The 27,982-nt window shown below is 40.5% G+C and overlaps 1 protein-coding gene across 1 annotated transcript in view; it reads left to right on the top strand.

Moving 5' to 3' along the window:
• The window catches only part of LOC124775949 (growth factor receptor-bound protein 2), a 48,831-nt gene that overhangs the window by 8,077 nt on the left and 12,772 nt on the right, over positions 1-27,982 (top strand). The window contains exons 3-4 of the mRNA XM_047250793.1: positions 2,794-2,913; positions 21,045-21,210. Of these exons, the coding sequence (XP_047106749.1) occupies positions 2,794-2,913; positions 21,045-21,210 (286 nt within the window). The remainder of the gene's footprint in view (positions 1-2,793; positions 2,914-21,044; positions 21,211-27,982) is intronic.

The raw sequence follows: 27,982 nt of genomic DNA, 5'->3' as shown, positions 1-27,982 counted from the left end.
TCAGAGATTAACATTTTATTAAATTTCAGTTCCACCAAGGTCATTTGGGAGGCTGCAGCAGGTGTCAATCCAACATCCAATCTTTGGGATCCGTTGCGGCACCTTCATCAACTTCCTTGTCCTGGAACAAATGTTCTCTCCTTTCCTCATCCTTGACAAGCCCAATTTCTGGGGTGTTTCCTCAAGATAAGCCACAACAGTGTTCAAACATCAAGGAGCAGTTCACTCCAGATCTGTGACATCCACATACTGCTGTGAATCCTGTTTTGCATGTCCAGGAAATGTCTTCAGTAACATGTTTACATTTGACAGAATTACAGGAGTATCACACTCCTGCTGATTACCCTCTCCCCGGTTTATGTTAGTACAAGTTGTTGTTGTTGTTTCCTTGACCAATTAGTAGAATAAACACACCAATGTCCTCGCTTAAGATTGCCATCAGACTCAGCAGCTTGGTCAATAGCTGTTTCCGCAGTTAATGAAGCCACATCTTCTTTTGCCTGTAGCACTTGAATACCCCCCCCCCCCCCCCCATCCTCAAATTTCCTCATGAGTATAAAAATCAAATGCTTCATGTTGCTCCATTTGTGAGAAACTTTTCCTGTGCAGCTGCAGTATTCATATCTTCATTAAAAATTATATCTGTTGAAGAGACTGGTGTTTTAAATCTATGAGATCATTCAGAAGATCTTGTTCCCCTTTGCAAAGATTCACTTGGGTAGACAAAAATTCAGAAGTTGAACATCTTCTGTCTTGATCAGTATTCTTCTCAGACTCCATAGCTGTGAGGGAGGGAGATTGCGCTGCGCGGGATTAGCCGAGTGGTCTAAGGTGCTGCAGTCATGTACTGTACGGCTGATCCCGGCGGAGGTTCGAGTCCTCCCTCGGGCATGGGTGTGTGTGTGTTCGTACTTAGGATAATTTAGGTTAAGTAGTGTGTAAGCTTAGGGACTGATGACCTTAGCAGTTAAGTCCCATAAGATTTCACACACATTTTAACATTTTTGAGGGAGACTGCATGATTCCTCCCTTGGAATGGGAAGTATTCAACCCTGCAATCATGCAGGAGTTAAATTCATAGATATCAGAGATGAGCTGGATGTATCCTTCACTGGTATGTTAGGTTGCTCAGGTTGTGCAAATGAGGACGTCTCTAATAGGGAAGCCTTACCCAATCAACAGTGAATTTAGAAATGGCCGTGGCCTTACTGCAGAAATGAATATGACAAAGCAACTCACTTTTTTCCACTTATCTAAGAGTTCATAGTTTGTTTTTCAAAATGAACAGGCCGTAGAAATCGAGCAATGATTCAGGGATCACTGATTGGACATCTGACAAGAAATCATCAGGTGGGGTTTTGGGGGGGGGATATTGCACTGATCATAGACCTGTGTACACATGTCCTCAAGAAGCATATTTGCAGCAGCATGTGCAATTCTCAAACACTCTTCATATAGATCTGATAGCATACTGTGATTGAAACTATAGACTGAATCACACTACTGTGCTCCTTTTATCTCTGTCAACAATCATTATTTCTTCACCATAATTCCGGAAGAGTTGAGTTTTTATGGTCCTTACATCTACTTCCCAGCTATTCGTGATATGGTTCTTTAACACCTGCAAAGTAAACTGGCGCCCTTGTGATTGTTCGATGTAGGAAGAAATTATTTCCATTTCTTCATCTATCTGTGTGGGTCCAGGGCTTCCTCATTTTCCTCCATCCATTGTTGGCCAGTAAAAATGCCTCTGACAAAACCTTTGATACTGAGCATTTTTAGCTCAAAGGTCCTCATTGCAGATACATTACACATTTTGTGAGCCCAGTTATCACATCGTCTCTCAGCAACCTCAATAACAGTATCTGTTAATTCAAGTTTCATCACTTTACAAACAATATTTTGCTTTGCGTAGGGAAGTCAGCTAAGTTTCTCCCAATTAGCACTGGTCTTTGCCACAGTAAAAGCAGTGTTTATTAAAATCAAATACCTTCTTGTATGATTGAAGATTCGATGTTGACGGTGCAGGGCCATACTGTACTTCTTCCGACAAGCTGTGTGCACTTCAGCTTCAGTCAGAACAATTAATAACTTTTGATGTGATTCGATTTTTCCTGTCTTACTGGATTGTAGTAGCATTTTCAGTCCTTTCTGTTTCACTTTAACCACATCCATCTGCTAAATGGAATTACTATGACTTTCAAGTGTATGAACACGCAGTAGTGCCAAAAAGTGAAAGACTAGATGCTTTTGTAACATGAAATTTCATGCTCTGCAGCTTTGACAGCTTGACACTTTTCATTTGGAGTAGCCATTTTTGAGTTACAGGCATTGGAGACGACTTTCTAGCTATGCTGGTAAAAATGAATGAACTTTGACAATTAATTGGGACCAGCAGCTGCACCAATTTTGACATTTAAGTAGGTCATTCAACACAAAATTTAATGCCCTTTCATTTTGATAAGAATAACATTTTCAGTAGGATGCATAGTTTCCAAGCAAGTTTCTTGCCCCCCCCCCCCCCCCCCCCCCCCCCCCCCCAACAAAAAAAAAAATTGTTCTGAGGGTTTTGGAGATCAAAAAGTTGGATTTGACGACTCAGCTATATAAACAAGGTAAAAAAATCTTCTACCTCATTTTTTACAAACAAAACGCTTTTTTGCAACATTGTTACTGGACTGCGTGAGTTGGACAGCTTCCACTTTCACTTTCATGTGTAGCTGTCCCAAACTTGAATGTTTATTTATTTATAAACTTGTGATGTAATTACACCTGAACTGTTCTGTCTTTCAGCTGGTATTATGGAAGAATAACAAGAGCAGATGCTGAGAAGCTTTTACTAAACAAGCATGAAGGAGCATTCCTCATTCGTGTTAGTGAAAGTTCTCCAGGAGATTTCTCTCTTTCAGTGAAGTAAGTTTCTCATCAACCTTCTCATGTTTCTCACAGAATCAGTTCTGTATAACTTTTTATATTCTGAAAAGAATTAGGAATTGAAATGTAAATATTACCCAGTTTGTATGACAAAATCGTTATTGCCCTATAAGTTATATTTATATGCTCTTCACTGCTCACATTACACACCCCTTTTCTTTTATTAACTAGTATGTGAGTATAGTCCTGATTATGGTCTTTCCTCAAAATAATAAATTGATTTATTGGGTGTCTTCTTACAACTGATTATGTCAATCTAAGTTAAGGTATATTTTTAGAGATCCAGGAGCTAGAAGAATGGGACATGGATCACTATTGCTAGAGATGAATGTTTTTGTATTATAGTTTATGTATGTGCTCACTCTGTTTCAGTGTATTTGTGACTGATTAACCCATTTCTTGAAAGTTAGATTGGACAGTTACTATTTACTGTATATTTATCAATATATTTGTATTGAAATTTGAAAGATAAAACTATATGTTTAGTTTTCATTTCACCATTTGTAAAAAAGCAACTCCTCACGCAAGCAGCAGAGTTTATTCACAATGAGAGATACATATACAAGATGCTACTAGGAACAGTGCAAGCTATCGGTAGTTTGTTTTCCCAAGCAAAGTCTAGTCCAAACCATATCCACATTCCGTATATTGCAACCAGTGGCCATAAGAATAACACCTGATGATACCTGGTGCACACTGCAGTGCTCACATCATCACGCACAAAGAAGGTAGTCAGATTGTCCCTGAGCTGGCTTCTGTGCCAGAGTCTGGAGTGACCGGTGCAGCTGAGTATCAGTGCCATCTTGAGTAATGATGCTGTAGTTGTCGTTAGTAATCTTGCGCCAGCTACTTAGTTTCCATGATAATATTGGGTAATGTCATCGCATTGTCATAGTGTCCTTAAGTATACAACAACCATAAATAAACATTGTCAATGTCAATAAAATTCACCAGCAGCCAAGTACTTTAAGATATTATTTTATTTTATTATGAAGGCTATGTGTTTCAGCATTTCATTATGTCATCTTCAGGCCCCATATGCATCCATCCAAATAAACGAACTTGTTGTATAGCGCCATAAATCACTGGATATTGTGAATTCAATCGTTAGACAATTGCTTCATTCAAAAATGTGATAAAACAAGTTCATTTATTTGGATATACCCATATGGGGCCTGAAAGTGGTAGCCTTCACAATAAAATAAAATAATATCTTAAATTACATGGCTGTTGGTGAATTTTATTGACATTGACAATTACTTAATCAGTTGATGTCCCCTGGCCATGATGGACCAACAGAGATAAATGACCATGTTATCAGCAATATAAGGAAAAGATAGATTGCCACACATTGTAAAGATGAAATGTTTAGTTACAGACAGGCACACTGAAGAGACACTTACAAATTAGCTTTTGGCCAAAGTCTTCTGAAGAAAAGCAAACACACATACAGATTCATTGACACAAGTAAGCACACCTCACGCACTCTTGACTGCCATCTCTTGACAGCTTGGACCAGAATGCAACGGTCATGTAGAACGGAAGCAGCAGTTTGGTCTGGAGGGGGCAGAGAAGGGGAAGGGATAGTAGGATAGGGGGGGGGGGGGGGAGAGAAGAGTGCTGTTTGGCGGAGGGTGCAGGGATTAGACTGCCAGCAAGCACAGCGTTGGGAGGCTGTGGGACAGGGAAATGGGGAGTGAAAAAGGAAGCAGCGAGGAAGGGGAAAGATGGGCGGGTTCATTAGCCGAGGGCAGCACACAAATATTGTGAGGGGATGAGAATAGGGAGGTGGCGATTGGACAGACAGGGTGGAAACTGTTGGATGTAGGATGTGGGGACAGTAGGTTATCATAGGTTGAATGCAGGATAATTTTGAAAGTGGAGAAAGTATTTTTAGAATAACCCCGATCTGTGCAGTTCAGAAAATCTGGTGGTGGGAAGGAGGATCCAGATGTCTTGGATAGTGAAGCCATTGAAATCAGGCATTTTATGTTCAGCTGAATGTTGTGCCACAGGGTGGTCTGCTTTGCTCTTGGCCACAGTTTGGCAGTGGCCATTCATTTTGGACGGGTGGTTGGTAATCATGCCAATATAAAAAGTTGTGCAGTGGTTGCAGCAGAGCTGGTAAATGATATGGCTGCTTTCACAGGTGGCTCATCCTCTTTTGGGGTAGGATACACTTGTGACAGGACTAAAATAGTAATGCAGGGTGGGTAGATTGGACAGTCTCGCACATTGGTCTTCCACAGAGATATGATTCCTGTAGCAAGGGCTTGCAATTGGGAGTGGCATAGGGATGGTTATGGTGTTGTGGAGGTTGGATGGGCGATAGAATGTCACTGTAGGAGGGGTGGTTAGGACTCCCTCATTTCAGGGCATGATGATAGGTAATAAAAGCCCTGATGAAGGATGTGGTTCAGTTGTTCCAGTCTGCAGTGGTATTGGTTGACAAAGGGGGCACTACTTTGTAGCTTGTTCTTGGGGGTGGTAGAAGGAGTGGGGGTTGTTTGGCGAAACAGCATGGGAGATCCAATTAGTTCTGTCCGTGAAGGCATTGGTGAAACCCTCAGCATTCTGGGCAAGGGAGTTCTTGTCATTGTAGATACACTGTCCCTGGATGACGAGGCTGTATGAGAGCGATCTTTTTGGTGTGGAAGGGGGCAACGTCAGTCGAAATTCAGGTACTGTTGGTGAGTTTAATGTGGAAAGAGGTGTGCATGGAGCCATCAAAGACGAGGTGGTCTGAGTCCAGGAAGGTGGCAGTCTGAGTTGAGAAACATCAGATGAAGCAGATGGGAGAGCAGGTGATGAGATTGTGAAGCAGTGAGGATAGGATGTATTGGCCTTGAGTCCAGATCATGAAGATATCATCAGTGAACCTGAACCAGACTAGGGAGTTGACATTTTTGGAGACTAGGGAGTTCTCCTCCGGATGGCCCATAAATAGGTTGGCATAGGAGGCTGGCAAGTAGATACCCATGGGTGTGCTGCAGGTTTGTTTGTATACCTTCCTTTCAAAGGAGAAATAGTTATGAGTTAGGAGAAAGTTAGTAAGGAGTATGAGGGACAAGGTAGTCGATTTGGAGTCTGAAGAATATTGGGAAAGGTAGTGTTCAATAGTAGCGAAACCATGGATATGAGGGATGTCAGTGTATAGGGAAGTGGCATCGACAGTGATGAGTAGGGATCCAGGAGGTAAAGGGATGGGGATGATGAAGAGTCAGTGAAGGAAGTGGTGGTATCTTCGATGTGGGAGGCTTTATTATGGGCAATAGGTCTGAGCTGTTGGTTAGTGAGGGCCAAAATCCTTCCAGTGGGGGCACAATAATCAGCTACAATGGGGTGCCCAGGATTGTTGAGTTTGTGCATTTTGAGGAGCATGTAGAAGGTGGGTGTTTGGGGTGTCGTAGAGGTGAGCTGGGAAATGGATTCAGGGGAGAGGTTCTGGGAAGGGCCTAAGGATTTAAGCAGGGACTGGGTCACTGTGACAGGTTATAGGTGTTGGGGTCAGATAATTGGCAGGGACCTTGTGCCAGGTAGTCACTGCGTTTAATAACAGAGGTGGAATGTTTATCTGCAGTAGGATGATTAAGTCAGGATTTGTTTTGGCTGCCCTTTCTTCTGCTGAAAGATTGGTATTCTGAGGAAGGGATTTGGGGAAGGGTGGTGAGGTCAAGTTGGAGGTAAGGAATTCCTAGAAGGTGACCAGGTGGTGGTTAGGTGGGAGGGGGTGAGGATCATGGTTGGTTGGTGGTATGAACTGGGGGAGGCAGGGTTCAGTGTTGGGATTAGGTTGGCTCTGGTTGGAGGGATTTATCTCAAAGAAGTGTTTCCATTGCATAGATTGGGAGAAGGAGAATAGGTCTTTGACAAGTCAAACACAGTGAAATTCGGGTGTAGGAGTAAATGACTGAAACTTTTGTGGGGCTGAAGGTTTTGGTGGAAAGATTAAAACAGTGTTAGGGGACTGTTTTGGCTCTGGATTTGGTGGAGTGTTGATAGGGTTCTTTTGGGAATATGGGAAGTTCAAAAGATCAGTTAAGTAGGGTCTGAATGAAACTTCCTGGCAGATTAAAACTGTGTGCCCGACCGAGACTCGAACTCGGGACCTTTGCCTTTCGCGGGCAAGTCTCGGTCGGGCACACAGTTTTAATCTGCCAGGAACTTTCATATCAGCGCACACTCCGCTGCAGAGTGAAAATCTCATTCAGGGTCTGAATGCTATGAGGGGTTGATGAGGAGGAGCACAGTGGATAGGATAGCAGTTGAAGAGCAAGGGATTCAGTTTCCGAGATGTGATGTATGTAGCAGGGACTGCTCAGTAGCTGTATCTTAAGGATGGAACAGCAGTGTTTTTTGGATGCCTGTGCCATGGAGATGTGTTTTTGCTGTATCAGATTTGTGAGGGCCAGGGGCTGGCAGAATCTGAAAAGGTGAAGGTCATAGGGAAAGGAGGGATAGGATCCAGAGAAAGGAATTTTTATAGTTACCCTCTTGGGGTAGAGGGCAGGAGATTCAATGGTTTAGCCAGGGTTTTAGCCAAGAGAAGGGGTACTTTTCTAAACTGGTGCAGAAAGGTAGAGCAGGGTCGGTGTGTGGACAGAGGAGTGATGCAGAAATGGGCAAATGAAGGTATTAGATGGTTGTAATGGGAGCTGGATAACAGAAAATATGCCTAAAAATTATGGAAATACAGTATAACCCCACTTTTACGTTACCAGAATTAACATTTTCCCGCCATTTACAACATTTTTTATCGGTCTCATCAAATTTCCTATGCCCACAATGTTAATTTGCACCTGATTTTGCGTCAACATATTAATAATTTTCCCGCAATTTACGCATCACAAAAAAATGTTTGTGGAGAAAATATGATGGTGGCATAATGTTGGCTGTCCAGTAGTGTTTACAAATATTAAGTGGTTAAGTTTCTTGACACCAGGGCACTCTATTCAGTGGATTTGAACAGGTAAATGAGTAAAAGTTGTAACAATTCGTGCTGTATCTCCCGCCGCTTCTAAGCTCTACTTGGCATGGTGGCTGATGGGAGTAACAAGGTTCATTTGAATGAAGATATCGGGACCAATCACGACTATTTTCAAACTATCTCTATTACGGAAATGCAGTTTCGTGATTATTGTGATCATCGTGACACCTTTGTCGAACCGTATTTAGCGTGTTTTGGCGTATGGCCACCTGAAGTGCTAGTTGACACTGTCACCCACTTTGTGTTGCTCAAATGTTTTAGTGTAAACCACAGTCTAACATGTTAGACTGTGGTGTAAACACAGCGCCGCTTACGTATTGTACTGATGCTGAGCAAAACATGTTTCAAGACTTTATTCTTCTTGTCATGTGCAGTATTTACTTATGTATTTTTTGTAATGTTACACAAACAAACAATGTGAGTGATAGTTTGCATATGTCTGTGTGGTTTTCTACATAACTGATGAGGCACAGTACTTGATAACCTCAAAAAGGCGAGTACAGTGCAAGAGACGCAGAATACAAAATACTTATTTACATATTTGCACTTGATAACGATAAAAAATTCTCGAAACGCATCGTTAAGCATGAAAAAATACATAACTAGTGCAATATTTAAATAATGAATGACAGCTGCTGCTTTCCAAAAACATCGATTATGATGTCTGAAATTAAATCAAACGTTTCCACTTCCCAGACAGTTATCAATTCCAGTTACATCAGTGGTTTTTATTAGATAATAAACCTTTATTAGAATATAAAGTCCCTGAAAACTCTTTCGATGCCTGTTATGTACATATATCATACATAAAGTGCAAGGGGGTATCCTATATGTAACTTTTACAGCTTAAAACATTATTTCTCACATTTTACAGTTTCCCGCTTTTTACACCATTTTTTGAAGTCCCTTAAAAAGTGTAAAAGTGGGTTTTCACAGTACTCACACAAATTCATAAAAAATTCACACCAATGCATAAAAATGCTTAAAAATATGTATAAATGCATAAAAAAATGTATAAATGTAATATGTACAAATACACACAAATATGTAATAATGCATAGAACTGTGTAAGAATATGCACAAATATGTTGAAAATGTACAGAAGCACCAGAGAAAAGGGACGGATGTGGTATGGGGGATCGTTTAGGTTGAGGATCACCAGTTCGTTTGTCTTGAGTAGGTGCAGAAAATGAAATGCTAAAACATGGGATGAATGAGGGAGGAAAAGAGCAGTTAGGGGAAAGACGGACAGGTGCATTGGCAGAAGGTGGAACACAATGAGGGTGAGGGGTGCAAATAGGGAGGAGGTGATAGGACAGAAGGGATGGAAACTGTTGGGTGGAGGGTGTGGGGACGGTAGATTACCATAGGTTGAGGCTGGGATAGTTTTGGAAGCAAAGAATATATTTTAAGGATAATTCCCCTCTGCACAGTTCAGAAAAGCTGTTAGTGGAAGGGAGGATCCAAATGGCTCGGGTAGTGAAGCAGCCATTGAAATTGAGCATATAACGTACAGCTGCATGTGGTGCCATGTGGTGGTTTAGTTTGCTTGTGGCCACAGTTTGGTGGTGGCCTTTCAACCTGAAGGAAAGCTGGTTGGCTCATTGACCGAGATCTGCAGCCAACTGCCCATAAACTAGCCTTCCATGTCCAAGATACCAACTACTAAAGCTGGTTGGCTCATTGACCGAGATCTCCAGCCAACTGCCCATAAACTAGCCTTTGCTGCCTTTCCATCTTTATTTTTATTTATTTATTTTTTTCTTGTTCCGTAGATCCAGTTAGTGAGTCAATCACAAGGATATGGAACGTGTCAAATTGTACAGGTTTCAGTTTAAACTTACAATAAATACAAGGGCATTTCAATGGCAAATTGTACATAGTTTAAGTAAGACATACTATAAATACAGTAACAGATACAATGTCAGCTAGATAACATAACTACCATTTGACAGAAAAAGGAGTTTCAAATAAAGGTTAAAGATAAGAGCACAAAGTTAAATCAGATATTAGGCCTACAAGAGTAAATACATGTACAGCCAATCTGTTGTTACAAAAAGTGTGCTAATGCCCAAATGCACAATAAAATCAATTGAACTACTTCTAGACATAATACGTTTAGTGATGGTATACATTTTCTTTCAGGTATTCATCCACAGTATAATAAGATTTTTCTGTCAGGTAATCTTTGAGAACTTGTTTAAATTTTGGCAGTTCTGTATGAACACATTTGATATGTCGTGGTAGAGCATTGAACAGCTTAATGCTGGAGTAGTAAACTCCTTTTTGTACCAGAGTGAGACGTTTCATTTCTAAATGTAGATTGTTTTTGTTTCTGGTGTTATAACCATGGAATTTACTGTTGTCTTGGTAGATGGAATAATTTTTGCACACAAAGGTGAGCAAGGAAAAAATATACTGTGAGGCAGTTGTTAGGATACCTATCTTCTGAAACAAGTGCCTGCAAGAGTGTCTTTGATGGACCCCACACATTATTCTGATTCAGGCGCGGCTCGTGGTTTCTATACTGGGGAAGGCTGCGGCATTTATCAATTTATCAATCGGAGCCAATATAGACCTCTGGTTACGTTACAGACAAGTCTGACATAAACGAATTCAGGGGGAGGGGGGTGGGCATATCACGCTCTACCCATAATTTTACGTACTGTGTCTTCTATAATCAGGTATTAATTTATTAAATATCATTAGAAACTTACTTCGAGTTAAAATCTTTGGTTAGTGTTTTTATACGTCATCATTACATTTTCTGACACTTTGCAGCAAATCATATGAAAAGACGCGTTTCGGAGAGATCTTTAATGCGATGAATGTTAACTTTGCGGTTGCTTAATATTTTTGGTGTTTTCAGTTCTAAATTTAAGGCGTTTATTGTAGTTTACCTCCAAAGCTCGAAGTTAAATGTTTTTCGCTGGAATTATGTTTTTTCACCTTTGCGTGAAAATTCTTTAAGTGGGTGATTCCAGTTTCAGTCCAGGCACTATCAGTACTATTTGTACGAAGACAGGTGAAACAGAAAAATGCATTTTTCACTTCACAACCACACAAGCACTCAGCTGCATCGTACATTGCTCTATTAAAACTGCGTTTGTATACTTGCCTAGATTTGCACTGTTTCTGTTCTTGATTGATCGTTAGATCGGGTTTGGGTGCACCAAGTTCTTTCACTTGCATCCTACGGCCGTGTTCCAAGTTTGTACCTTTTGAATTGCACACTGAATTCATATTGCGCTGGTTTCACACTCGCGGTATGGCGCAGATATTCACAAGCAAGTAAAACTCACTAAAATCTTGCAAAATACACTCCGAAAAAGAAACTTGCCAATATCACACGATATCAACAAAAGCAGTCAGCATCAGCAAGCAAGGAAAGTAAAGTCACGGGACAAATTTCGCGCGCTTTTTCCTCCAATCACTTATGAAACTCTCGCTAGATGGCAGTACTGTTGTTACGGTTAGAGAGCCTGTAGTTACTGTAGTCTAGTGCACTCTGGCGGGATATTTGCAAACTTATTGTAAATGTGGATAAAATAGCCAATGGTAGAAACAAAACAACTATCTAAAACATTATCAAAACAATAATACTAAACGTCGATTAATGACGCATCGAAGCGTAGTAGAGATGTGCAGAGACAGAGATTGGATAGCGAAGTTTCGGCCACTCTGCATTCCTTTATTACATAGATAGTGGAACGTGAAAAATGTGTGGTGGTTGGTATGACACCCTTAGGCTGCAAGCTCTGAGCCTTCGGGTCGCCCATAAAGAGCAGTACTATGTAGAAGCCACGCCCCCATACCGCTACTACGTGCAGCTTACGGACGTTCCAAGGCGCAGCCTAAACACTACTAACCGTTCGCAAAACATCTATCGATACAAACAGTTCCAAAAACGTTGACCGTCGTTATTTTAATCGGAATGGGAAATGTGCGAAATTCGTCCTGATAATTTAAATTTTGTGATATGTTCTTGCGAAATTTACTTTAATATATATTTTGGGGCGGCTCCGCCTCAGAGCCTTTAATTGCGAGCCGCGCCTGTTCTGATTGCTTTTTTTTGGATGGTGAAAACTTTTTTTGCAAGTGGTTGGTTCCCCCAGAATATGATAGCATATGACATCAATGAGTGGAAGTAGCCAAAGTAGGCAACCTTAATAGTGTCAACTTCAGCCACTGAAGAAATTACCCGTAATGCAAATGTTGCCGAGCTAAGTTTTTTACATAGATGAAGAATGTGAACTGACCAATTACATTTACTGTCTATGTAAGCACCCAGGAATTTTGTGTCTTCAACTTTCTGTATTGGTTGATCTCTACATTTTATGTTAATTTCATCGGGATTACTTTGTGATGTATGGAACCTCATATAATGAGTTTTATCTGCATTGAGCGAGAGACCATTTGAGGAGAACCAATTTAAGATGTCATTAAAAACAGTATTTGTAGTTTTTTCAAGATCATGATCAATCAAATCGTCAATTAGAATTGTGGTATCATCGGCAAACAGGGTAAATTTGCTGTTTGTCTCAGAACAAAGAGGAAGATCATTAATAAAGATGAGGAAAAGCAGTGGGCCCTAAACGGAGCCTTGAGGCACACCACACGTTATCGTGCCCCATTCAGACGAGGCAGGTTCTCCAGAAGAGCCATTTAGCATTACAGTCTGCTTCCGATCCTGTAGATATGATTGTAGCCACAAGCCAACAGTACCACCTAAACCATAGTATTCTGCCTTTTTCCAAAGAATTTGGTGGTTTACACAGTCAAAGGCTTTCGTAAGATCACAAAAAATACCCACTGGAGACATTTTTTTGTTAATGGCTTCCAAAACTTGGTTGCTGAAAGAGAATATTGCCTGTTCAGTACAAAGACCGGCACAAAAACCAAACTGATTTTTGCTTAAGATACTGTGGAAGTTGAGATGGTCTACAATCCTCCTGTGCATGAGTTTTTCTAGAATTTTCGAGAAGGTAGTTAATAGGGATATTGGGCGATAGTTTGTAACAATGCTTTTATCCCCTTTTTTAAAGAGAGGAATCACTACAGCCAACTTAAGTCTGTCAGGGACAATCCCATCTTGTAGGGATGCATTGTATATGTTGCATAAGACGGGACTAACAAATTTATAACAGTGTTTCAGTATTTTACTAGAAATATTGTCCACACCAGCAGAATTTTTATTTTTTAAGGATCTAATTACTCTTATGATTTCGCTTACAGTAACTGGAGGTAAGGATATCTGTGGGATTCTGTTACTAATAGCTTTCTGTAGGAGGGACAATGATTCTTCCATAGAACCATTACAGCCTGTCTTCTCTGCCTGCTGCTCTCAAAAAGTGGTTATTAAATATTTCTGCAACCAACTCAGGTTTCTTTATGATACTGTCCCCTGTATTAATCTCTACCTGAGACATGTTCCCTGTTGTCCTGCCAGTTTCCCTCTTTATTACATTCCATATAGTTTTAATTTTATTTTCTGAGCTTTCAATTTCTGATTTTATACACATACTTTTAGATTTATTTATAACCTTCTTGAGAATGCTACAGTAAAGTTTGTAGTGTTGTCGTTTCTTTGGATCATTACAAGTCCTGAGAGAACTGTATAACATCCTCTTTGTTCTACAAGATGTTATTATCCCTGTAGTGATCCAAGACTTCTTGGCATTGCCTATATGACTATTTCTAACTAGTTTTTTGGGAAAGATGGACTCAAATACAGACATGAATTCATTTAAAAATGAATTGTACTTTTTGTTTACATCTGTTTCCCTATAAACTCGGCTCCAGTCTATCTCTTTTAGGCTATCATTGAATTTTTAAGGCCCTGTTCATTTATTATCCTAAAAGATTTCCAAGAATGCTCGGAACTGTTGCACACACTGATGTAATTGAGCCTCCACCCCTTCCTCTCATGGATCCCTACTTGTAACTGTTGACACCAGTTCTCTGGCCATGAACATCCCTCATGCCCATGGTCTTACCACTATTGAAGACTATCTCCCTCAGCATCTTTCAGATTCCAAATCACTACCTCATTGCTTATACATCTTACTAACTTTATCCTAAGTCACAACTACTTCTCCTTTGAAGAGAAGGTATACATACAAATCTGCAGCACAACCATAGGCACCCAAATGGCACCCTCCTATGCCAACATGTTTATAATCCATCTAGAAGAGACCATCCTAGCCTCCAAAAACACTAAAATGCTAGTCTGGTTGAAGTTCATTGATGATATCTTCATGGTCTGGACTAAGGGCCAATACATCCTATGTTCACTACTTCACAACCTCAACACCTTCTCTCCCATTTGCTTTACCCGGTCCTCCTCACCCCAGCGTGCCACCTTCTGGACATTGAGCAACACCTCTTTGATGGCTCCATCCACACCTCTGTCCACATTAAACTCAGCAACCAACACTATGTGCATTTCAATGGCTGTCATCCCTTCCACAACAAAAAATACCTTCCAAACAGCCTGTCTACCTGGTGTATGTGCAGTGACAAGAACTTCCTTGCCCAATACACTGATGATCTCACCAAGAGGCCATCCATAAATTACGTCACACGAATTTCGTACTTTTTGGAGCCTTCCCCACCCAACAACACCCCCCTCCCGACCATGTCATAGGCGGTCACATTTGTGTGCCCCCCCCCCCCCTCCCTCCCCAAGTGTGATGTAACATATTTTGCAGTTTTAAATTTAGAAATAATTAACTTAAAACAGCATTTCCAAAATTATTTATATATTTCTACATAAAATATTTTTTTTATAAAATCAAGAATAAATAAAACATTTTAGAAAATTTTAAAAACATACCAAATCAAATGAACGATACCAAAATTTAATCATCTCGCGTCCAAGGACTTTGAACCCATTTGTTCATATTATTTATGGTTGGCATTGCAGGCACTTCGTTCTCAGTATGGGTAATGTTAGGAACGTTTGATATGTCCACATCATTTTCACCCAACTATATAGCATTATCCTTGTTTATCAAACCAAGAGCTTCCGTGATACACGTAGCTACAATTCTTTGAGGAAGAATCTTCATGATGGGCAAAGCCTTTAGTTGGCTGTTATATGTTTGAATGTGTTGGTTAATGGCTTTGTATGATGAAAAGTATGTGCTACAGATGTCACAAGATCATTTAAATAAGTATGGAGCGACCTCAGGGCAATAGCCATTATGCAGAACTTGCTTCAAATGTGATGTGTGACGCTTGGAGATCTGAAGATAGCTGTAGTAACAGCAGAGTAAATTTACCTTCAGAGTCATCATTTCTTTTGGTTTCATACAGTCTGATGTCTGTTTAATGAAAACAGGTGATGGTGAAAATCCCTCTCGTAGTATTCGTCACAAGCTGGACAGTGGCACCCTGCAACATGCGACAAGCTTACATTTTACAGTTTGTAAAAAATATTGTGATTCACATATGTGATTTGTGTGACAAGTAGCATGATTTTACAAGTCGTAACCTGTATGATATCCAGTCTGGTATCTGTTGACACAATGTACTCAGCAACCACAGGAAAATTATCAGTGGCTCCAAATATTAGCCGGCACAATGCCTGCACTCTCAAAGCTCCATTTTTCTAGCTCCAAGCTAGTAGTTTGATTACTGGAATCAATATGAGAACTGAAACTGTCATATTTAAGCACAACACCAGTAATTTTGTGAGTAAAAGGCACCATTCGCCACTCCACTCTGTTAAATGTGCTTCTCCTTGGAGCATTTATGGCAGTGTAAACAGGATCCAAGTCAAAATCTTTTAAATGCTCTGATAGACTTTCCTGTTTATTGCACAATGTGCTCACTCTGATTATTTTGTACACTTCTCTCTTTCTGCTACATGATTTTTAACACTTTGTCCCCAGCTTTCAGTGTAGGGCAGACTGTTAATCAAAATGTTCATTTACAAAAAGTAGTTGTCAACAAAATTGATTCTGTCTGTTCCAAATAGTGATTAATAGGTTGTAGGAAGAAAGACATAAATGAAATTGATTAAAGGATTCAAATGGAACAAGTTTTTTTCTCTTTCTTTTCGTTTACATTATAGTGTTATACCTAAATATTTCTGTTATCTATCCCATTCCCTTAAATGGCACAAAATGCATATATTATATCTCCAGATTTATTTACTCATATTCAGGAATTCATCTGTGGTATAGAATGAGTTGTCAAGGAGGTATGATTTCAATTTCTTTTTGAAACTATAACTGCTGTCTGTCAGACATTTTATTTCATCTGGTAATTTATCAAAAAGTTTTCAAGCAGCATATTTTACCCGTTTCTGTGCCAAAGATAGGTTAAATAAAGGATAGCGTAGGTCTTTCTTTTTTCTGGTACTGTAATCATGAATGTCATTGTTGGTTTTAAACTGGCCCATATTGTTGAGAAAAAATTTTCATTGCTGAGTAAATGTACTGTGAAGCAGTTGTAAGAATTCCTAACCTTTTAAACAGATGCGTACAAGATGTGTGACTATGAACCCCACACATTATTCTAACTACTTTCTTCTGAGCAGTGAATACCTTTTGCCTAAATGTTGGGTTGCTCCAGAATATTATTCCGTATGACATCAGAGAGTGGAAGCGTGCAAAGTATGTTAGCTTACTAATTTCTACATCCTCAAAATTGGCAATTATTCTGATTGCAAAAGTTGCTGAACCTAGTCGCTTTAGGAGATCCAAAATATGAATTTTCCAATTAAGATTCTCATATATATGTACACTCAAAACTTTGTGTGCTCTACCCTGGCTACTGACTTCTTTTGATGTGTTATGTTTATTGAAGAAATTATACTTTCTGCTGCAGAAAATTGGATATACTGTGTTTTTTCAAAGTTCAGAGCAAGCCCATTCGCAGAAAACCAATTAATAACTTTTCCAAAGACCTTATTTGTATCATTTTCTATCAGACTTTCTTTTACTGGATTAATAATTACGCTTGTATCATCAGCAAACAGTGTCAGTTCAGCATCTTGTTTCACATAAGAAGGGAGGTCATTCACATATATCAAGAACAGGAGGGGACTCATGATCGAACCTTGTGCAACACCTAATGTAGTTTTAACCCAGTTAGATGAAGTGGCAAACTCCTTTGAATCACTTGAAGCATATAAAGAGACATTTTGCTTCCTGTTCTGTAGATATGACTTGAACCAGTCATATTCTGTTCCATTTATACCATAGAATTGTAATTTCTCTAACATAATGTCATGGTTCACACAATCAGATGCTTTGGATAAGTCACAGAATATTCCTACTGGTGACATTTTACTATTTAAAGACTCTATTATGTGGACAGTGAAATTGTATATTACTGTCTCAGTGGAACAGCATTTCTGAAATTCAAAGTGATTTACTAAGTATCCCATTCCTGTTGAGATGGCTAACTACTCTTGAGTACATTACTTTCTCAAAGATTTTTGAAAATGCTGTAAACAAGAATACTGGCCAGTAATTATTGACATCTGTGGTTTCCCCCTTTTTGTAGAGAGGCCTGACAATGGCATACTTTAACCTGTCTGGAAAAATACTCTGAGTCACTAATGCATTACATACGTGACTCAAAACATCAGCTGTAATTGCTCCACATTGTTTTAATAACTTGTTAAAGATGTCATCTACTCCAACAGAACATCTATTTTCAAAGATTTAATAATTTTCCTTATTTCACAAGAGGTTGTTAGATGAAACTTAATCTGACTAAAATTTTTCAAAACTGACTCCTCCATGTACTGGCTGGCTTTTTCTTTTGAACTATTCTTGCCAATTTTTTCTCCCTACATTTAAGAAATGATTGTTAAATACATTGGCTACCTGTGTACTGTTGGTTACGACAGTCTCATTCTCTTTAACAGTAATACTACCTACCCCAGTGGTTACTTTTCCTGTCTCCCTTCTAACATCATTCCATATTGATTTGATTTTATTGCTGGAGTTGTTAATTTCTTCTCTAACATACATATTTCTTGATTTCCTTACAACTTTTCTCAGTATGTTTACAATAATATTTATAGTGTAAAACTACTACTGGATCTTTACTAGTTCTTGCTGCCTCATACAGTTTTATTTTTCTTTCTGAAGACACTTTAATACCTGTAGTGATCCAAGGTTTCTTTGAAAAGTTTGTGGTGTTACATTTAGTAATTTTCTTTGGAAAACAATGTTCAAAAAGGGATATAAATTTATCAAGAAATATGCTGCATTTATCATTAGCATTTGGCTCATTATATACGTCTTCCCCGTTTACATTTCCTAAACTTCCTCTGAAGTGATCTATAGATACTGGGCTGAGCACCCTCACACTCTTACTTAATGATTTCTGAAGTGTACACCCTGAGAGGTTTTGTAAGTTAATCAGTTGTGCATCATGGTCAGTTAATCCATTTACCACAGGGAGAGTATGTGTTTGTTCTACATTCTCTTGCTGTACGAGAGATTTACATTAAAAAATTGCAAAGAGAAGTTGTAGAACATTAAAGGTATGGAGAGCAAAAAATATTTTTACTGTTACCAGTATATTAAAAAACTTATGTACAGGATAGAGTTTTATAGTGCAGAGTTACAGTTCGGAAAATTGCATCATAGACTAGTATATGAATCCATAACTGAAAAAGTCGGAAAGTACACCAGATTCATTGTATGGAAAATGAAAGCCACACAAAAGGAGAATACTAGCTAATATTATGAAACAGTTACCTCCCAAATTGAACCAAAACAACCCAAGGAAACACACATTCTACACATATCCTTTACAACATCAAAATAATAACCACTGCAGAAGAAGAGGCAATTCTCAGCAAATGATTGAAACATGAGGTTCAAGCTCCACTGGACCAAAAGAACTGAGAGAAGCTCATCATTAATGTATCACAGATGTCAACAGACACGTTTAAGAAGAAAAAATTACAGAATAGCTGACTAAACAGTAACTAGTAACAATAAACTTGTTGCTTCATTCAGTATAGATAACAGTCACCATAAAGTCTAACCTAAAATTTAATATAACTTGTTTGGATCACAGAGCTTCAATTAATGTATTTCAATTAAATCATGTACTTACCAATTTCTTGATTCTCATTTTCTTCACTGTGGTGGTGCTGTCCTGTGTCAATGCATTGTGCAAGCAAAATTGCGAAATGGTGATGCTTAACATTTTTCAGGTTTTTCATTTGAGATTGTTGCTAAAAATTGTTCTGGTTTTAGCAGGTTTCACTCTCAGGTTAAAGATTTCGCTCTTCTGACAGAACACAAATTTATTTGTATCCTTAGATTTCACACACCTGTCCTTTCTATTTAATTCATTAGTTTTTCTTTTACTCAATCAGTGACTTCATTATAAATTTTCATACTGTTACACCAAACTATCTATTGAGTTCTGTTTCACTGCTGTCATTTTTAATGATACCAAACCTGTATTGATTTGGCTTGGATGTGTGCCATCATTACCAACTCAGATAGTTTCTTTATTGTTTTTGAACATGAGGACAGTTGATAACAACTTAGAACGTTTTGCATTATTGCTACATAATTTCTCTTTTAAGTTTATATTGATACTGCTCCCTTTCCCCATCCTCCTAAATGTACTTAATCAAGGCATGCTTTTTGCGTTATAATACCCTAAAATTTTACCACCTCCTCTTGTGATTACTGAAAAGTACATTTGCTATTACTGGTTGAAATTTATTGCAGACCTCAAGGAGAATTTCTCCTCTCTGATTTCTACTATCTGGATTGTAGAGTGCACACGGAATAAGATGGCCGGTAGGTGGACAGTTGGCGGGGCCTGCGTGACGAGAGCAGTAGTTATGGTGTTGCAGACAGCTGCACGGAAATGGTGACTACTGGAGGGGCAGTACTATTCTAAACTGAACCCTGCATTTACATTTTTTGTAAATATGTAGTGGAGCCCCTACACGACCACAAGTGCATGGTGGCCACCCAAAAAGCTCTACTGTCACATCTGCTTTGGTTGGTACCAAAAAAACAATTCCACTGAAAATGCAACAAAAGCAGCATTTCATTTTCGCCTGGCTTGTTAACCATTTGTAACTTACAAAGAAGCAAAAAGGATTTCCCCCCCCCCCCCCCCCCCCCCCCTGTAAAATCATTCAGAAAGACTGCAGGGCTTGCACCTCGATTCTGTCTCTGCAATGTGAACGCTACTCTTCTTCAGTCCCTTCCTCTTTTATAGCATTACAAATCTCCATGATTATTAGATGTTAATTTTCTTTTAAATACCCTCTCCCTCCCCTTCCCTCTCTCCCTCCCTCCCCCTCCGCCACTTCCTCACCCTCCCCCTCCATCATCTGATTGTGACATCAGCATGTATACCCGAACTACAGTTGTTGGCATTAATTTGCTGTCCATTCTGATGAGAATAATGCTGTCACTGAACTTTTCACAGTAACACACTCTTTGGCTTATTTTGTAACAAATCTTCATCTCTTTATATCATTTTTTCTGCTATTATTATGACCCTATACATTTGTCTGGCCATAAGTCTTCAGTCTTTTCATTTCATTTCACTGATTTCTACTATATCTAGATTGCATCATTGAATTTCCCTTTTATGATTTTCTAACTTCTCTGCCATATTCGTACTTCTGACATTCCATGCTTTGTGTCTCGGAATTTTACTGTTTTATTGATTTTTCAGTATTTGGTTGTTTTTCATCCCCCCCCCCCCTCCCCCTCTTGTGGACCCCTCTCTGGGATCTGAATGGGAGGCCTAATCTAAAATAGTTTTTCAGGGAATATATAACCATGACTTTCTTTTCAGGGCACAATTCCTGTGTCTTGACTACTGTTGATAATTGCTGATCATTACATCTTTAGGGGCTGTTTACCATCTGAAGGGCAAGAGAGTGCCCTAAAATTCTGTCAGTCCACTCTCTTTGTGACCATCTGCTTGTATTATAAATGGTTAATGTACTTCAAGTAACATTACTCATTATTGAGATATGCATACCCACTAGCCCTCTCGTCTTCCGTCACTCCAATCCATGACTGTATCCTCCTTCCCCTCTGTTCTGCTCAGCAACCCATCCTCTTGATTTACAATGTTCCTATAGATTTGTAATAAATATTTTTTTCAGGTGTTCGGATGGGGTTCAGCATTTTAAGGTACTACGTGATGCTCAAGGGAAATTTTTCCTTTGGGTAGTTAAATTCAACAGTTTGAATGAGCTGGTGGAATACCATAGAACTGCTTCTGTTTCGAGATCTCAAGAGGTGAAGCTCAGAGACATGGTTCCAGAAGAGGTAGGAATCCATATTACCATCAGTTTTCCTCCAATCATTTCTTGAACATGTAGACACAATGTTTTATGTTAGAGTTCTTTCATCAAATGATGAATGAGTTGAAGTGTTTGGGCATTGCAAACAACATTTTGTATTTGTTGTAAAACACTAAGTCTTACTTAAGAAAATTATTTTAGTACATGAATTTCAGAAATGCCTAGCAAATTAGCTGTCAATTCTCAGTTTGTGTAAATGATTATCTTCTGTTTGTGCTTCTGACAAGGGTACAAAATAACTCACTTCGCTTCGACATGATGGTGTACCACACTACTCCATAGTTCGTTTTGGTTGTATGTTACTTACCAGAAGTGATACAAGATCTAGAGAAGATCCATAGAAGTGCAGAGCATTTTGTCGTAGGTTCATTTAGCAACCACAAAAGTGCCGTGGAGATGCTCAGCTAACTCCTATGGCAGATCCTACAAGAGAGGCATATTCGTCATGATGTGGTTTCTTGTAAAAATTCCAAGTGGGTACACTCCTAAAAGAATCAACCGACATGTAGCTTCCTTCTACATATCTTACAAAAAGACCTTGAAGGAAAGATTAGAGAAGTTTGAGTTCGCAGAGAGGCTTGTTCTTCTTGCAGACCATTCATGACTGATAAAGGAAGAAGGGGGAGGGGAGGGGCGTGACTGGTACACAGAGTACCGTCTGCCACACGTCATAAGGTGTCTTGCAGGGTGTAGATGTAGTAAAGTTTGCACAAATGAAAAAAAGTATTGCCATTATAGTTGCTGCCCCTTACTATATTATCAGGATAATTTCTGCATTTAGTGATCATTGCCAGTAACATAAAATTGGCGGCATTTCTGCTGTAACCCTGTGATATCAGAATTGAACAGAAACTCCATCCTGTCAATTAACTACTGCTTGATCTTCCTACTTTTATGCCTTTTGTCACATTAAGTATCAAGGGAGTTGGACACCCATTTTTCACTTGTTTCCATTTCTTAAAAGGCTTGCATTTAATACAGGGTATCCCGCATATAACCGGTATGCCTGAGATTCAAGTAACAATGAACTAACTAAAAAGGAATAGATAAGAGTAATGTAAAAAAAAATTATGTTTACCTGTTTATAAGAGATACTGGAAGTGATGGATATGGGCATTTAGGCATTGCTGACTTCATATGATGATGTTACCAGCAACACTATGTAGTTCTGCAGGTGTAATGTAGTTAATTTCTCTAGTAGTGTTCCATTTAAGATTGTCTAGTGTTCAAGGATTATCAGCATGCACTTCGCTTTTTAGTGTGCCCCAGAAATAAAAATCACATGATATGTCTGGGAATCTTGGGGGCCAGATGGTCTACTGACAAGTCCGTCTTCAGGGAACACGTTGTTGATGTGAGTTATGCTTTGGTTGGATATGTGTGCAAAGAAAGAGTCAAAGATCTCTAGATATCTATCACTGTTTAAGGTGTAACTGAAAATTGTGGGACCAATAATGTGTGTGGTGGAAACACAATTATGGGAGTTTACATAACCTGATGAATGAAACCATCTGACATGAAATAAAAAGTGTCCAAGTAACTGTTACAGCAATTTATGTTAACAGCCAATTACAGTAATGAACGCTTTTCTCCTAATTATTAAATTTCAACTCTTGCATGTAGTCACGCAATAGGCTTTTAATTTTATATCGTTTAATACACAATGACATGAGGTACATGATGCGCAAGCCTACTTTGATAACCTTCTTACTGATTTGCGGGGACTTCTTGTACTGTCCATGCGAATTCTGTCTGTAGTTTCAGGCGTCCTCACTGTTGGTCACCTATTCCTCTGCACATTCTGAACAAATCGGACAGCCCTCCATTTCTTGTACATATCTCGAATAGTGCTGGCCGTAGGATTTTACTACCTGGATACTTCGCTATGTTCTTGATGGAGCCTCTCTTTATGTAACACTCCACAATATCAATTCCCTGTCCTGATGCAGACTGCCCTACTTACTGGTATGCGAGGCGTACCGATATTTTGTTGGACACCCTATGAAAGAATTTCTTCTCATTTTCAAGTAACAGCTTCCCAGCCTTTTTTCTGCATAGATACGCAGGTACTTTAGTAGATAATCTGATAGAAATCATATTTATCATTTCCCTGTCAGTGATATACTTCAAGTGACACACAATTCTGTAAAAACTATTCAGCTTCCTACAGTGATAGAATTCAGCTCAGTGTCCATGGCTTATGTCAGCAGCCTGTAAGTTTCATGCATTACTCTAATGGCTACAATTTTAGTGACATCCAAAAATTTCTAGTTTTGAGTCTTTTACCTCTGACATGATGTGTTGAACTTTATTAATTTATAGACAATTGCTGTTGTGTAATATTGAGTGATTGCTTGAGTATCTCAAATCTAATGCAAAAGTGTGCAGATTCTGTCACTTATCTAAATTGTGCAGTTGAGTTATATTGCTTATACACAAATGCAGTCTCCAGAAAGCACACTCACATATTGTGGTTAAAAATTGTATCTGTTTATTATGATGTTTTCACCTTCCTGTGTTTATCTTGTTAATGATTTTTATCATTTAATTGAGAAAATAATGATTGCAGAACTGTAAGTACCACCCACAAAACTGCTTTCCCTGTTGCCTAGTGTCACCCCCCACCCCCACCCCCCAAAAGCAAAGGACTGTTTTCTGGCTAGATTTATTTGGTCCACAACGGTTTCCTCTCCTGTGTCAGTAGCATCTCCAAATATTAGTAACCCCCCCCCCCCCCCTCCCGGGGACTCCCCAATATGTGGCAGGTTTGTGCTTTGCTACCAATGGCCCCTGCCTTTGCAGATTCATTTCCCTCTCATGCTGCATGTCTATCCTCTTGACTATTATTTTTCCCCTCCCTTGGGGAACATGTCTGGGATGTTGTGGAAATGTTTTCTGCATATTCAGTAGCCGATATCAGATCTGTCTCTCCACTGGTTTTTCATTCCTTTTTTTCTTTCTTCGTTCCCCTTCTCCTATCCTTCCTCAGCTTTGTCATTCGCGGTTCCTCCTTTTCTTCTTCTGCCCTGTGTGTTACAGAAGGCCAGCCCGTGCACCTGACCCTTGCGTCTGACAGGTAACAAGTAACTGGGTAACTTGCAATTCCCAGCCCTGAGTTGACAGGAAGGGTTTGCACACCCCCTAGTATGGGCCAGGCCCAGGGAGGGATGATTGCCTGAGCTGCTACCTTCCCAAATTGCCAATTGGTCTCTCTGTCAGGTGTTCAGGAGGTGTTGTCTGAGGTGTGGACAATCGCCTAAAGCTGGTGCTTCCCATTCTGATGGGGATCCCCAGTTGGAAGAAGTGCACCATCGGAGATGCTGACGGTCATGGGGAATTTTCTCACAATGAGCCTATCATCTTCTTCACAGTCAGTGTGTACGAGACGTAAATGGAGTGAGGCTAATGATTCAAAGACCGTCCCAGCTGCACCATGGTTCAGCGCAGTTTCATGTATTGAAGACTGTCTGTCTTTTTCTACAGTAAATCCGTTTATTATTCAGAAAGGTGTTTATGCAATTGCTGGCCCCGTGAAATCCTGCTCTCATTCATGAAATCACACTTTGCTTTTGTAGACTACATCTGATTCTCAAGCACAGCAACTGCTTGCAGCTTTGCTCCTCCACGGCTGTCCTGTTCGTGTTTAGGCCCATCAAATGCTGAATTCTTTCCATGGTGTTATTTATACTAGGCTGCTTGATGGTCTTACTGAAGCAGAAATCCAAATGTGCATCTCTGATCAGGTTGTCATTGCAGTCAATCGGGTGATGAAAAAGGCAGATGCATCATTAGTGCCCACACGCACTCCTTTTCTCACATTTGATAGAGTGGTGCTTCAGTCAAAGATCAAAGCAAGCTGTGAAGTCTGACCGCACATTCTGAACCAGATGCGCTGCTACCAATGTCATCATTAAATCCAAACTCGAATGTCCTGTCGACACCCGGCCAAATGCGTAACCTGTGGTAGGGATGCTAACGAGCGATTGTCCGCCTCCTCTTCCTCACTGAATCAACTGCAGTGGTGACCATGCTGCCTCCTTCCTAGATTGTCCCGTGTATCTCAATGTATGGGCTGTCCAGGAGATCCGGATCAAGGAAAATGTGCCTTATCCGGTCGCTCGCAAGTTGTTGGCTAGTCGGAATCCCTGAATTCTACCATCCAGCACTTACAGTACTGTTCTTGCTACATCTTACTTCAAGAAGGACACGTGACCTCAAATTCAGCACTGTGGTTGTGAAATCACCCAGTGTCATGGTAGCATTCCCATAGACTCCTCCAGCTGTACAAGTCACCAAACCTTTGCCTCATGCGGCGAAGTCACCTGCTACACAACCGGCAGACCAGATAGGACGGAAGGAATACTCCCGTGAAGAATTTCCGACATCCCTCCAGCCAACGAACATCTGAGTCTTTGTCTACCAACTGGAAAGCGCCCAAGAAGTCAAATGGTTTTCTCCTTCGCCGACTTGGAGATCCTCTTCAATGGTGTAGGCAGTGTGCACCACCAATAGTTTTTCTGTCCTGGACTCTGCAGATCGACAGAGGAAGAATGCCTATGCCTCTGCAGATCTCATGGAGCAGGATCTTCCAGTCTCTGCACTCTGCAGCAGTGAGTCTTAAAAGGCTGGCACTCGGCAGCCGTCGAGGTGACGTCCTTTCATATTTTTCCCTCCGCCCCTTTCCACATTGTGACTCTCCTCCAACGGGATGTTCACGGCCTTCGATCACACAAAATTGCATCCTCGCAACTGCTTTGAGCTCTCACTTTTCTTCCGAGTCCGCTTCAACCTTCCCCTGAGGACGTCACCCATCTCGTGGGGGAATCATGTTACTCATCCGGGATGATGATCATAGTCAACCCATCTCCCTGACTACCCGGCTTCAAGCTGTTGCAGTCCACATTTTCCTTCCTCACTTGAGCTTTTCCCTTTGTGCCGTCTACATCCCTCCGTCATTCAGTATCACCAGGGTACTTCCTCCAGCTTATTAGGCAACTCCCTCTCCACTCTCTGCTGTTCGGTGGCTTTAATATGCACCATCCCCTTTAGGGCTTGCACAGAACCTCTCAGAGAGGTGCCCTGTTGGCTGACCTTCTCAATCACCTCAATGTCATCTGCCTTAACATGGGAGCACTCGTGTTCCTATCAGACTCCACTCACGCCTATTCCCATTTGGACCTCTCCTTTGGCACTGCCCAGCTTATCCATCATTTTGAGTGGTCTGTTCTCTCTGACACGAACTCGAGTGACCATTTCCCGTGTGCTACCTGATTGCTGACTCCTACCCCACCTCTGTGCACACTCAAATGGCAGCTTTCTAAGGCCAACTGGAGGCTTTACTCCTCCCTGGCGACCTTCGACAAACCACATTTCCCTGGTTGTGGTGAGCGGGTAGAATATCTTACAAACGTTATCCTTACCACCACAGAATATTCCATTCCTCACATTTCCTCTTTGCCACATCATGTCCTGGTTCCTAGGTGGACTTAGGCGTGCCACGGTGCAATTCACGTGCGAAGTCGTGTTCTCCGTGTTTTTAACCATCATCTTACGATGGCCAACTGGATTTATTACAAATAGTTGCATGCACAGTGTTGTCACAGTCTTCAGGATAGCAGAAAAGCTAGCTGGGTCTCTTTTACTAGTTCTTTTAACAGTTCCATACTGTCTTCTGTCATGTGGGCCAACCTCCAGTGGCTGGCTAGGACCAAGGTCCATTCCCCAATTTCTGGCCTGGTAGTAGCAGACGATGTCATAGTGGACCCTACTGCTCTCTCCAACACATTGGGCCACTATTTTGCGGAGATTTCGAGCTCCACCCACTGTCACCCGGTCTTTCTCCATCAGAAACAAGTGGAGGCGGCTTGGGTGATACCCTTCTCTTCTCAAAATCATGGGTGCTACAATGCCACCTTTACTATGAGGGAGCGAGATCATGATCTCACTTCATCCTGATCCTCCACCCGTGGGCCAGATGAGGTTCACATTCAGCCATTACATAACCTTTCTTGGGCAAGGTATTTCTCCAGCATACGTACAATCTCATCTGGGTAGAGGGCACGTTTCCCAGATGATGGTGTGAAGCCATTGTTATACCCATTCCTAAGCCTGGCAAGGATAAACACCTTCCTTCTGGTTATCGTCCCATTTCTCTCACCAGCTGACGGAACGTATGATTCATGCCAGGCTGATATGGTGGCTCGAGTCTCACAACTTACCAACCAGTGGACAATGTGGATTTTGAGCACGCTTTTCTGCGGTTGATCATCTCATCACTTTGTCAACCCATCTCATGAATGGTTTTCTGTGGAAATACCAGATTGTGGCCGTATTTTTCGATTTTGAGAAAACCTACGACACCTGCTCGAGGACTGGTATCCTCTGTACTCTCTACATGCGGGGCTTCCATGGCCACATGCCCCGTTTCCTTCAGGAATTTTTAAAAGACCGAGTTTTCAAGGTATGTGTGAGTTCTGCCTTGTTGGACACCTTTATCCAGGAGAACGGTGTGCCTCAAAGTTCTATCCTTAACGTCATCCCCTTTGCTGTCACCATTAAACTTTTATGGCCTGTCTCCCGCTGGGCATCTCCGGCTCCCTTTTCGTTGACAGTTTTGCGAATTATAGCAGTTCTCCACAGACTTGTTTCCTTGAGTGGCATCTTCAGCGATGTCTCGATCGTCTATACTCATCATCGACAGTGGCTTTAGATTTTCCACTGACAAAACCATTTGTATG

This window comes from Schistocerca piceifrons, chromosome 2 (assembly GCF_021461385.2).
Source record: "Schistocerca piceifrons isolate TAMUIC-IGC-003096 chromosome 2, iqSchPice1.1, whole genome shotgun sequence".
Lineage (NCBI taxonomy): Eukaryota > Metazoa > Arthropoda > Insecta > Orthoptera > Acrididae > Schistocerca > Schistocerca piceifrons.
Note: the sequence above shows the minus strand (reverse complement) of the source record. Positions and strands in the feature narration are given on the sequence as shown.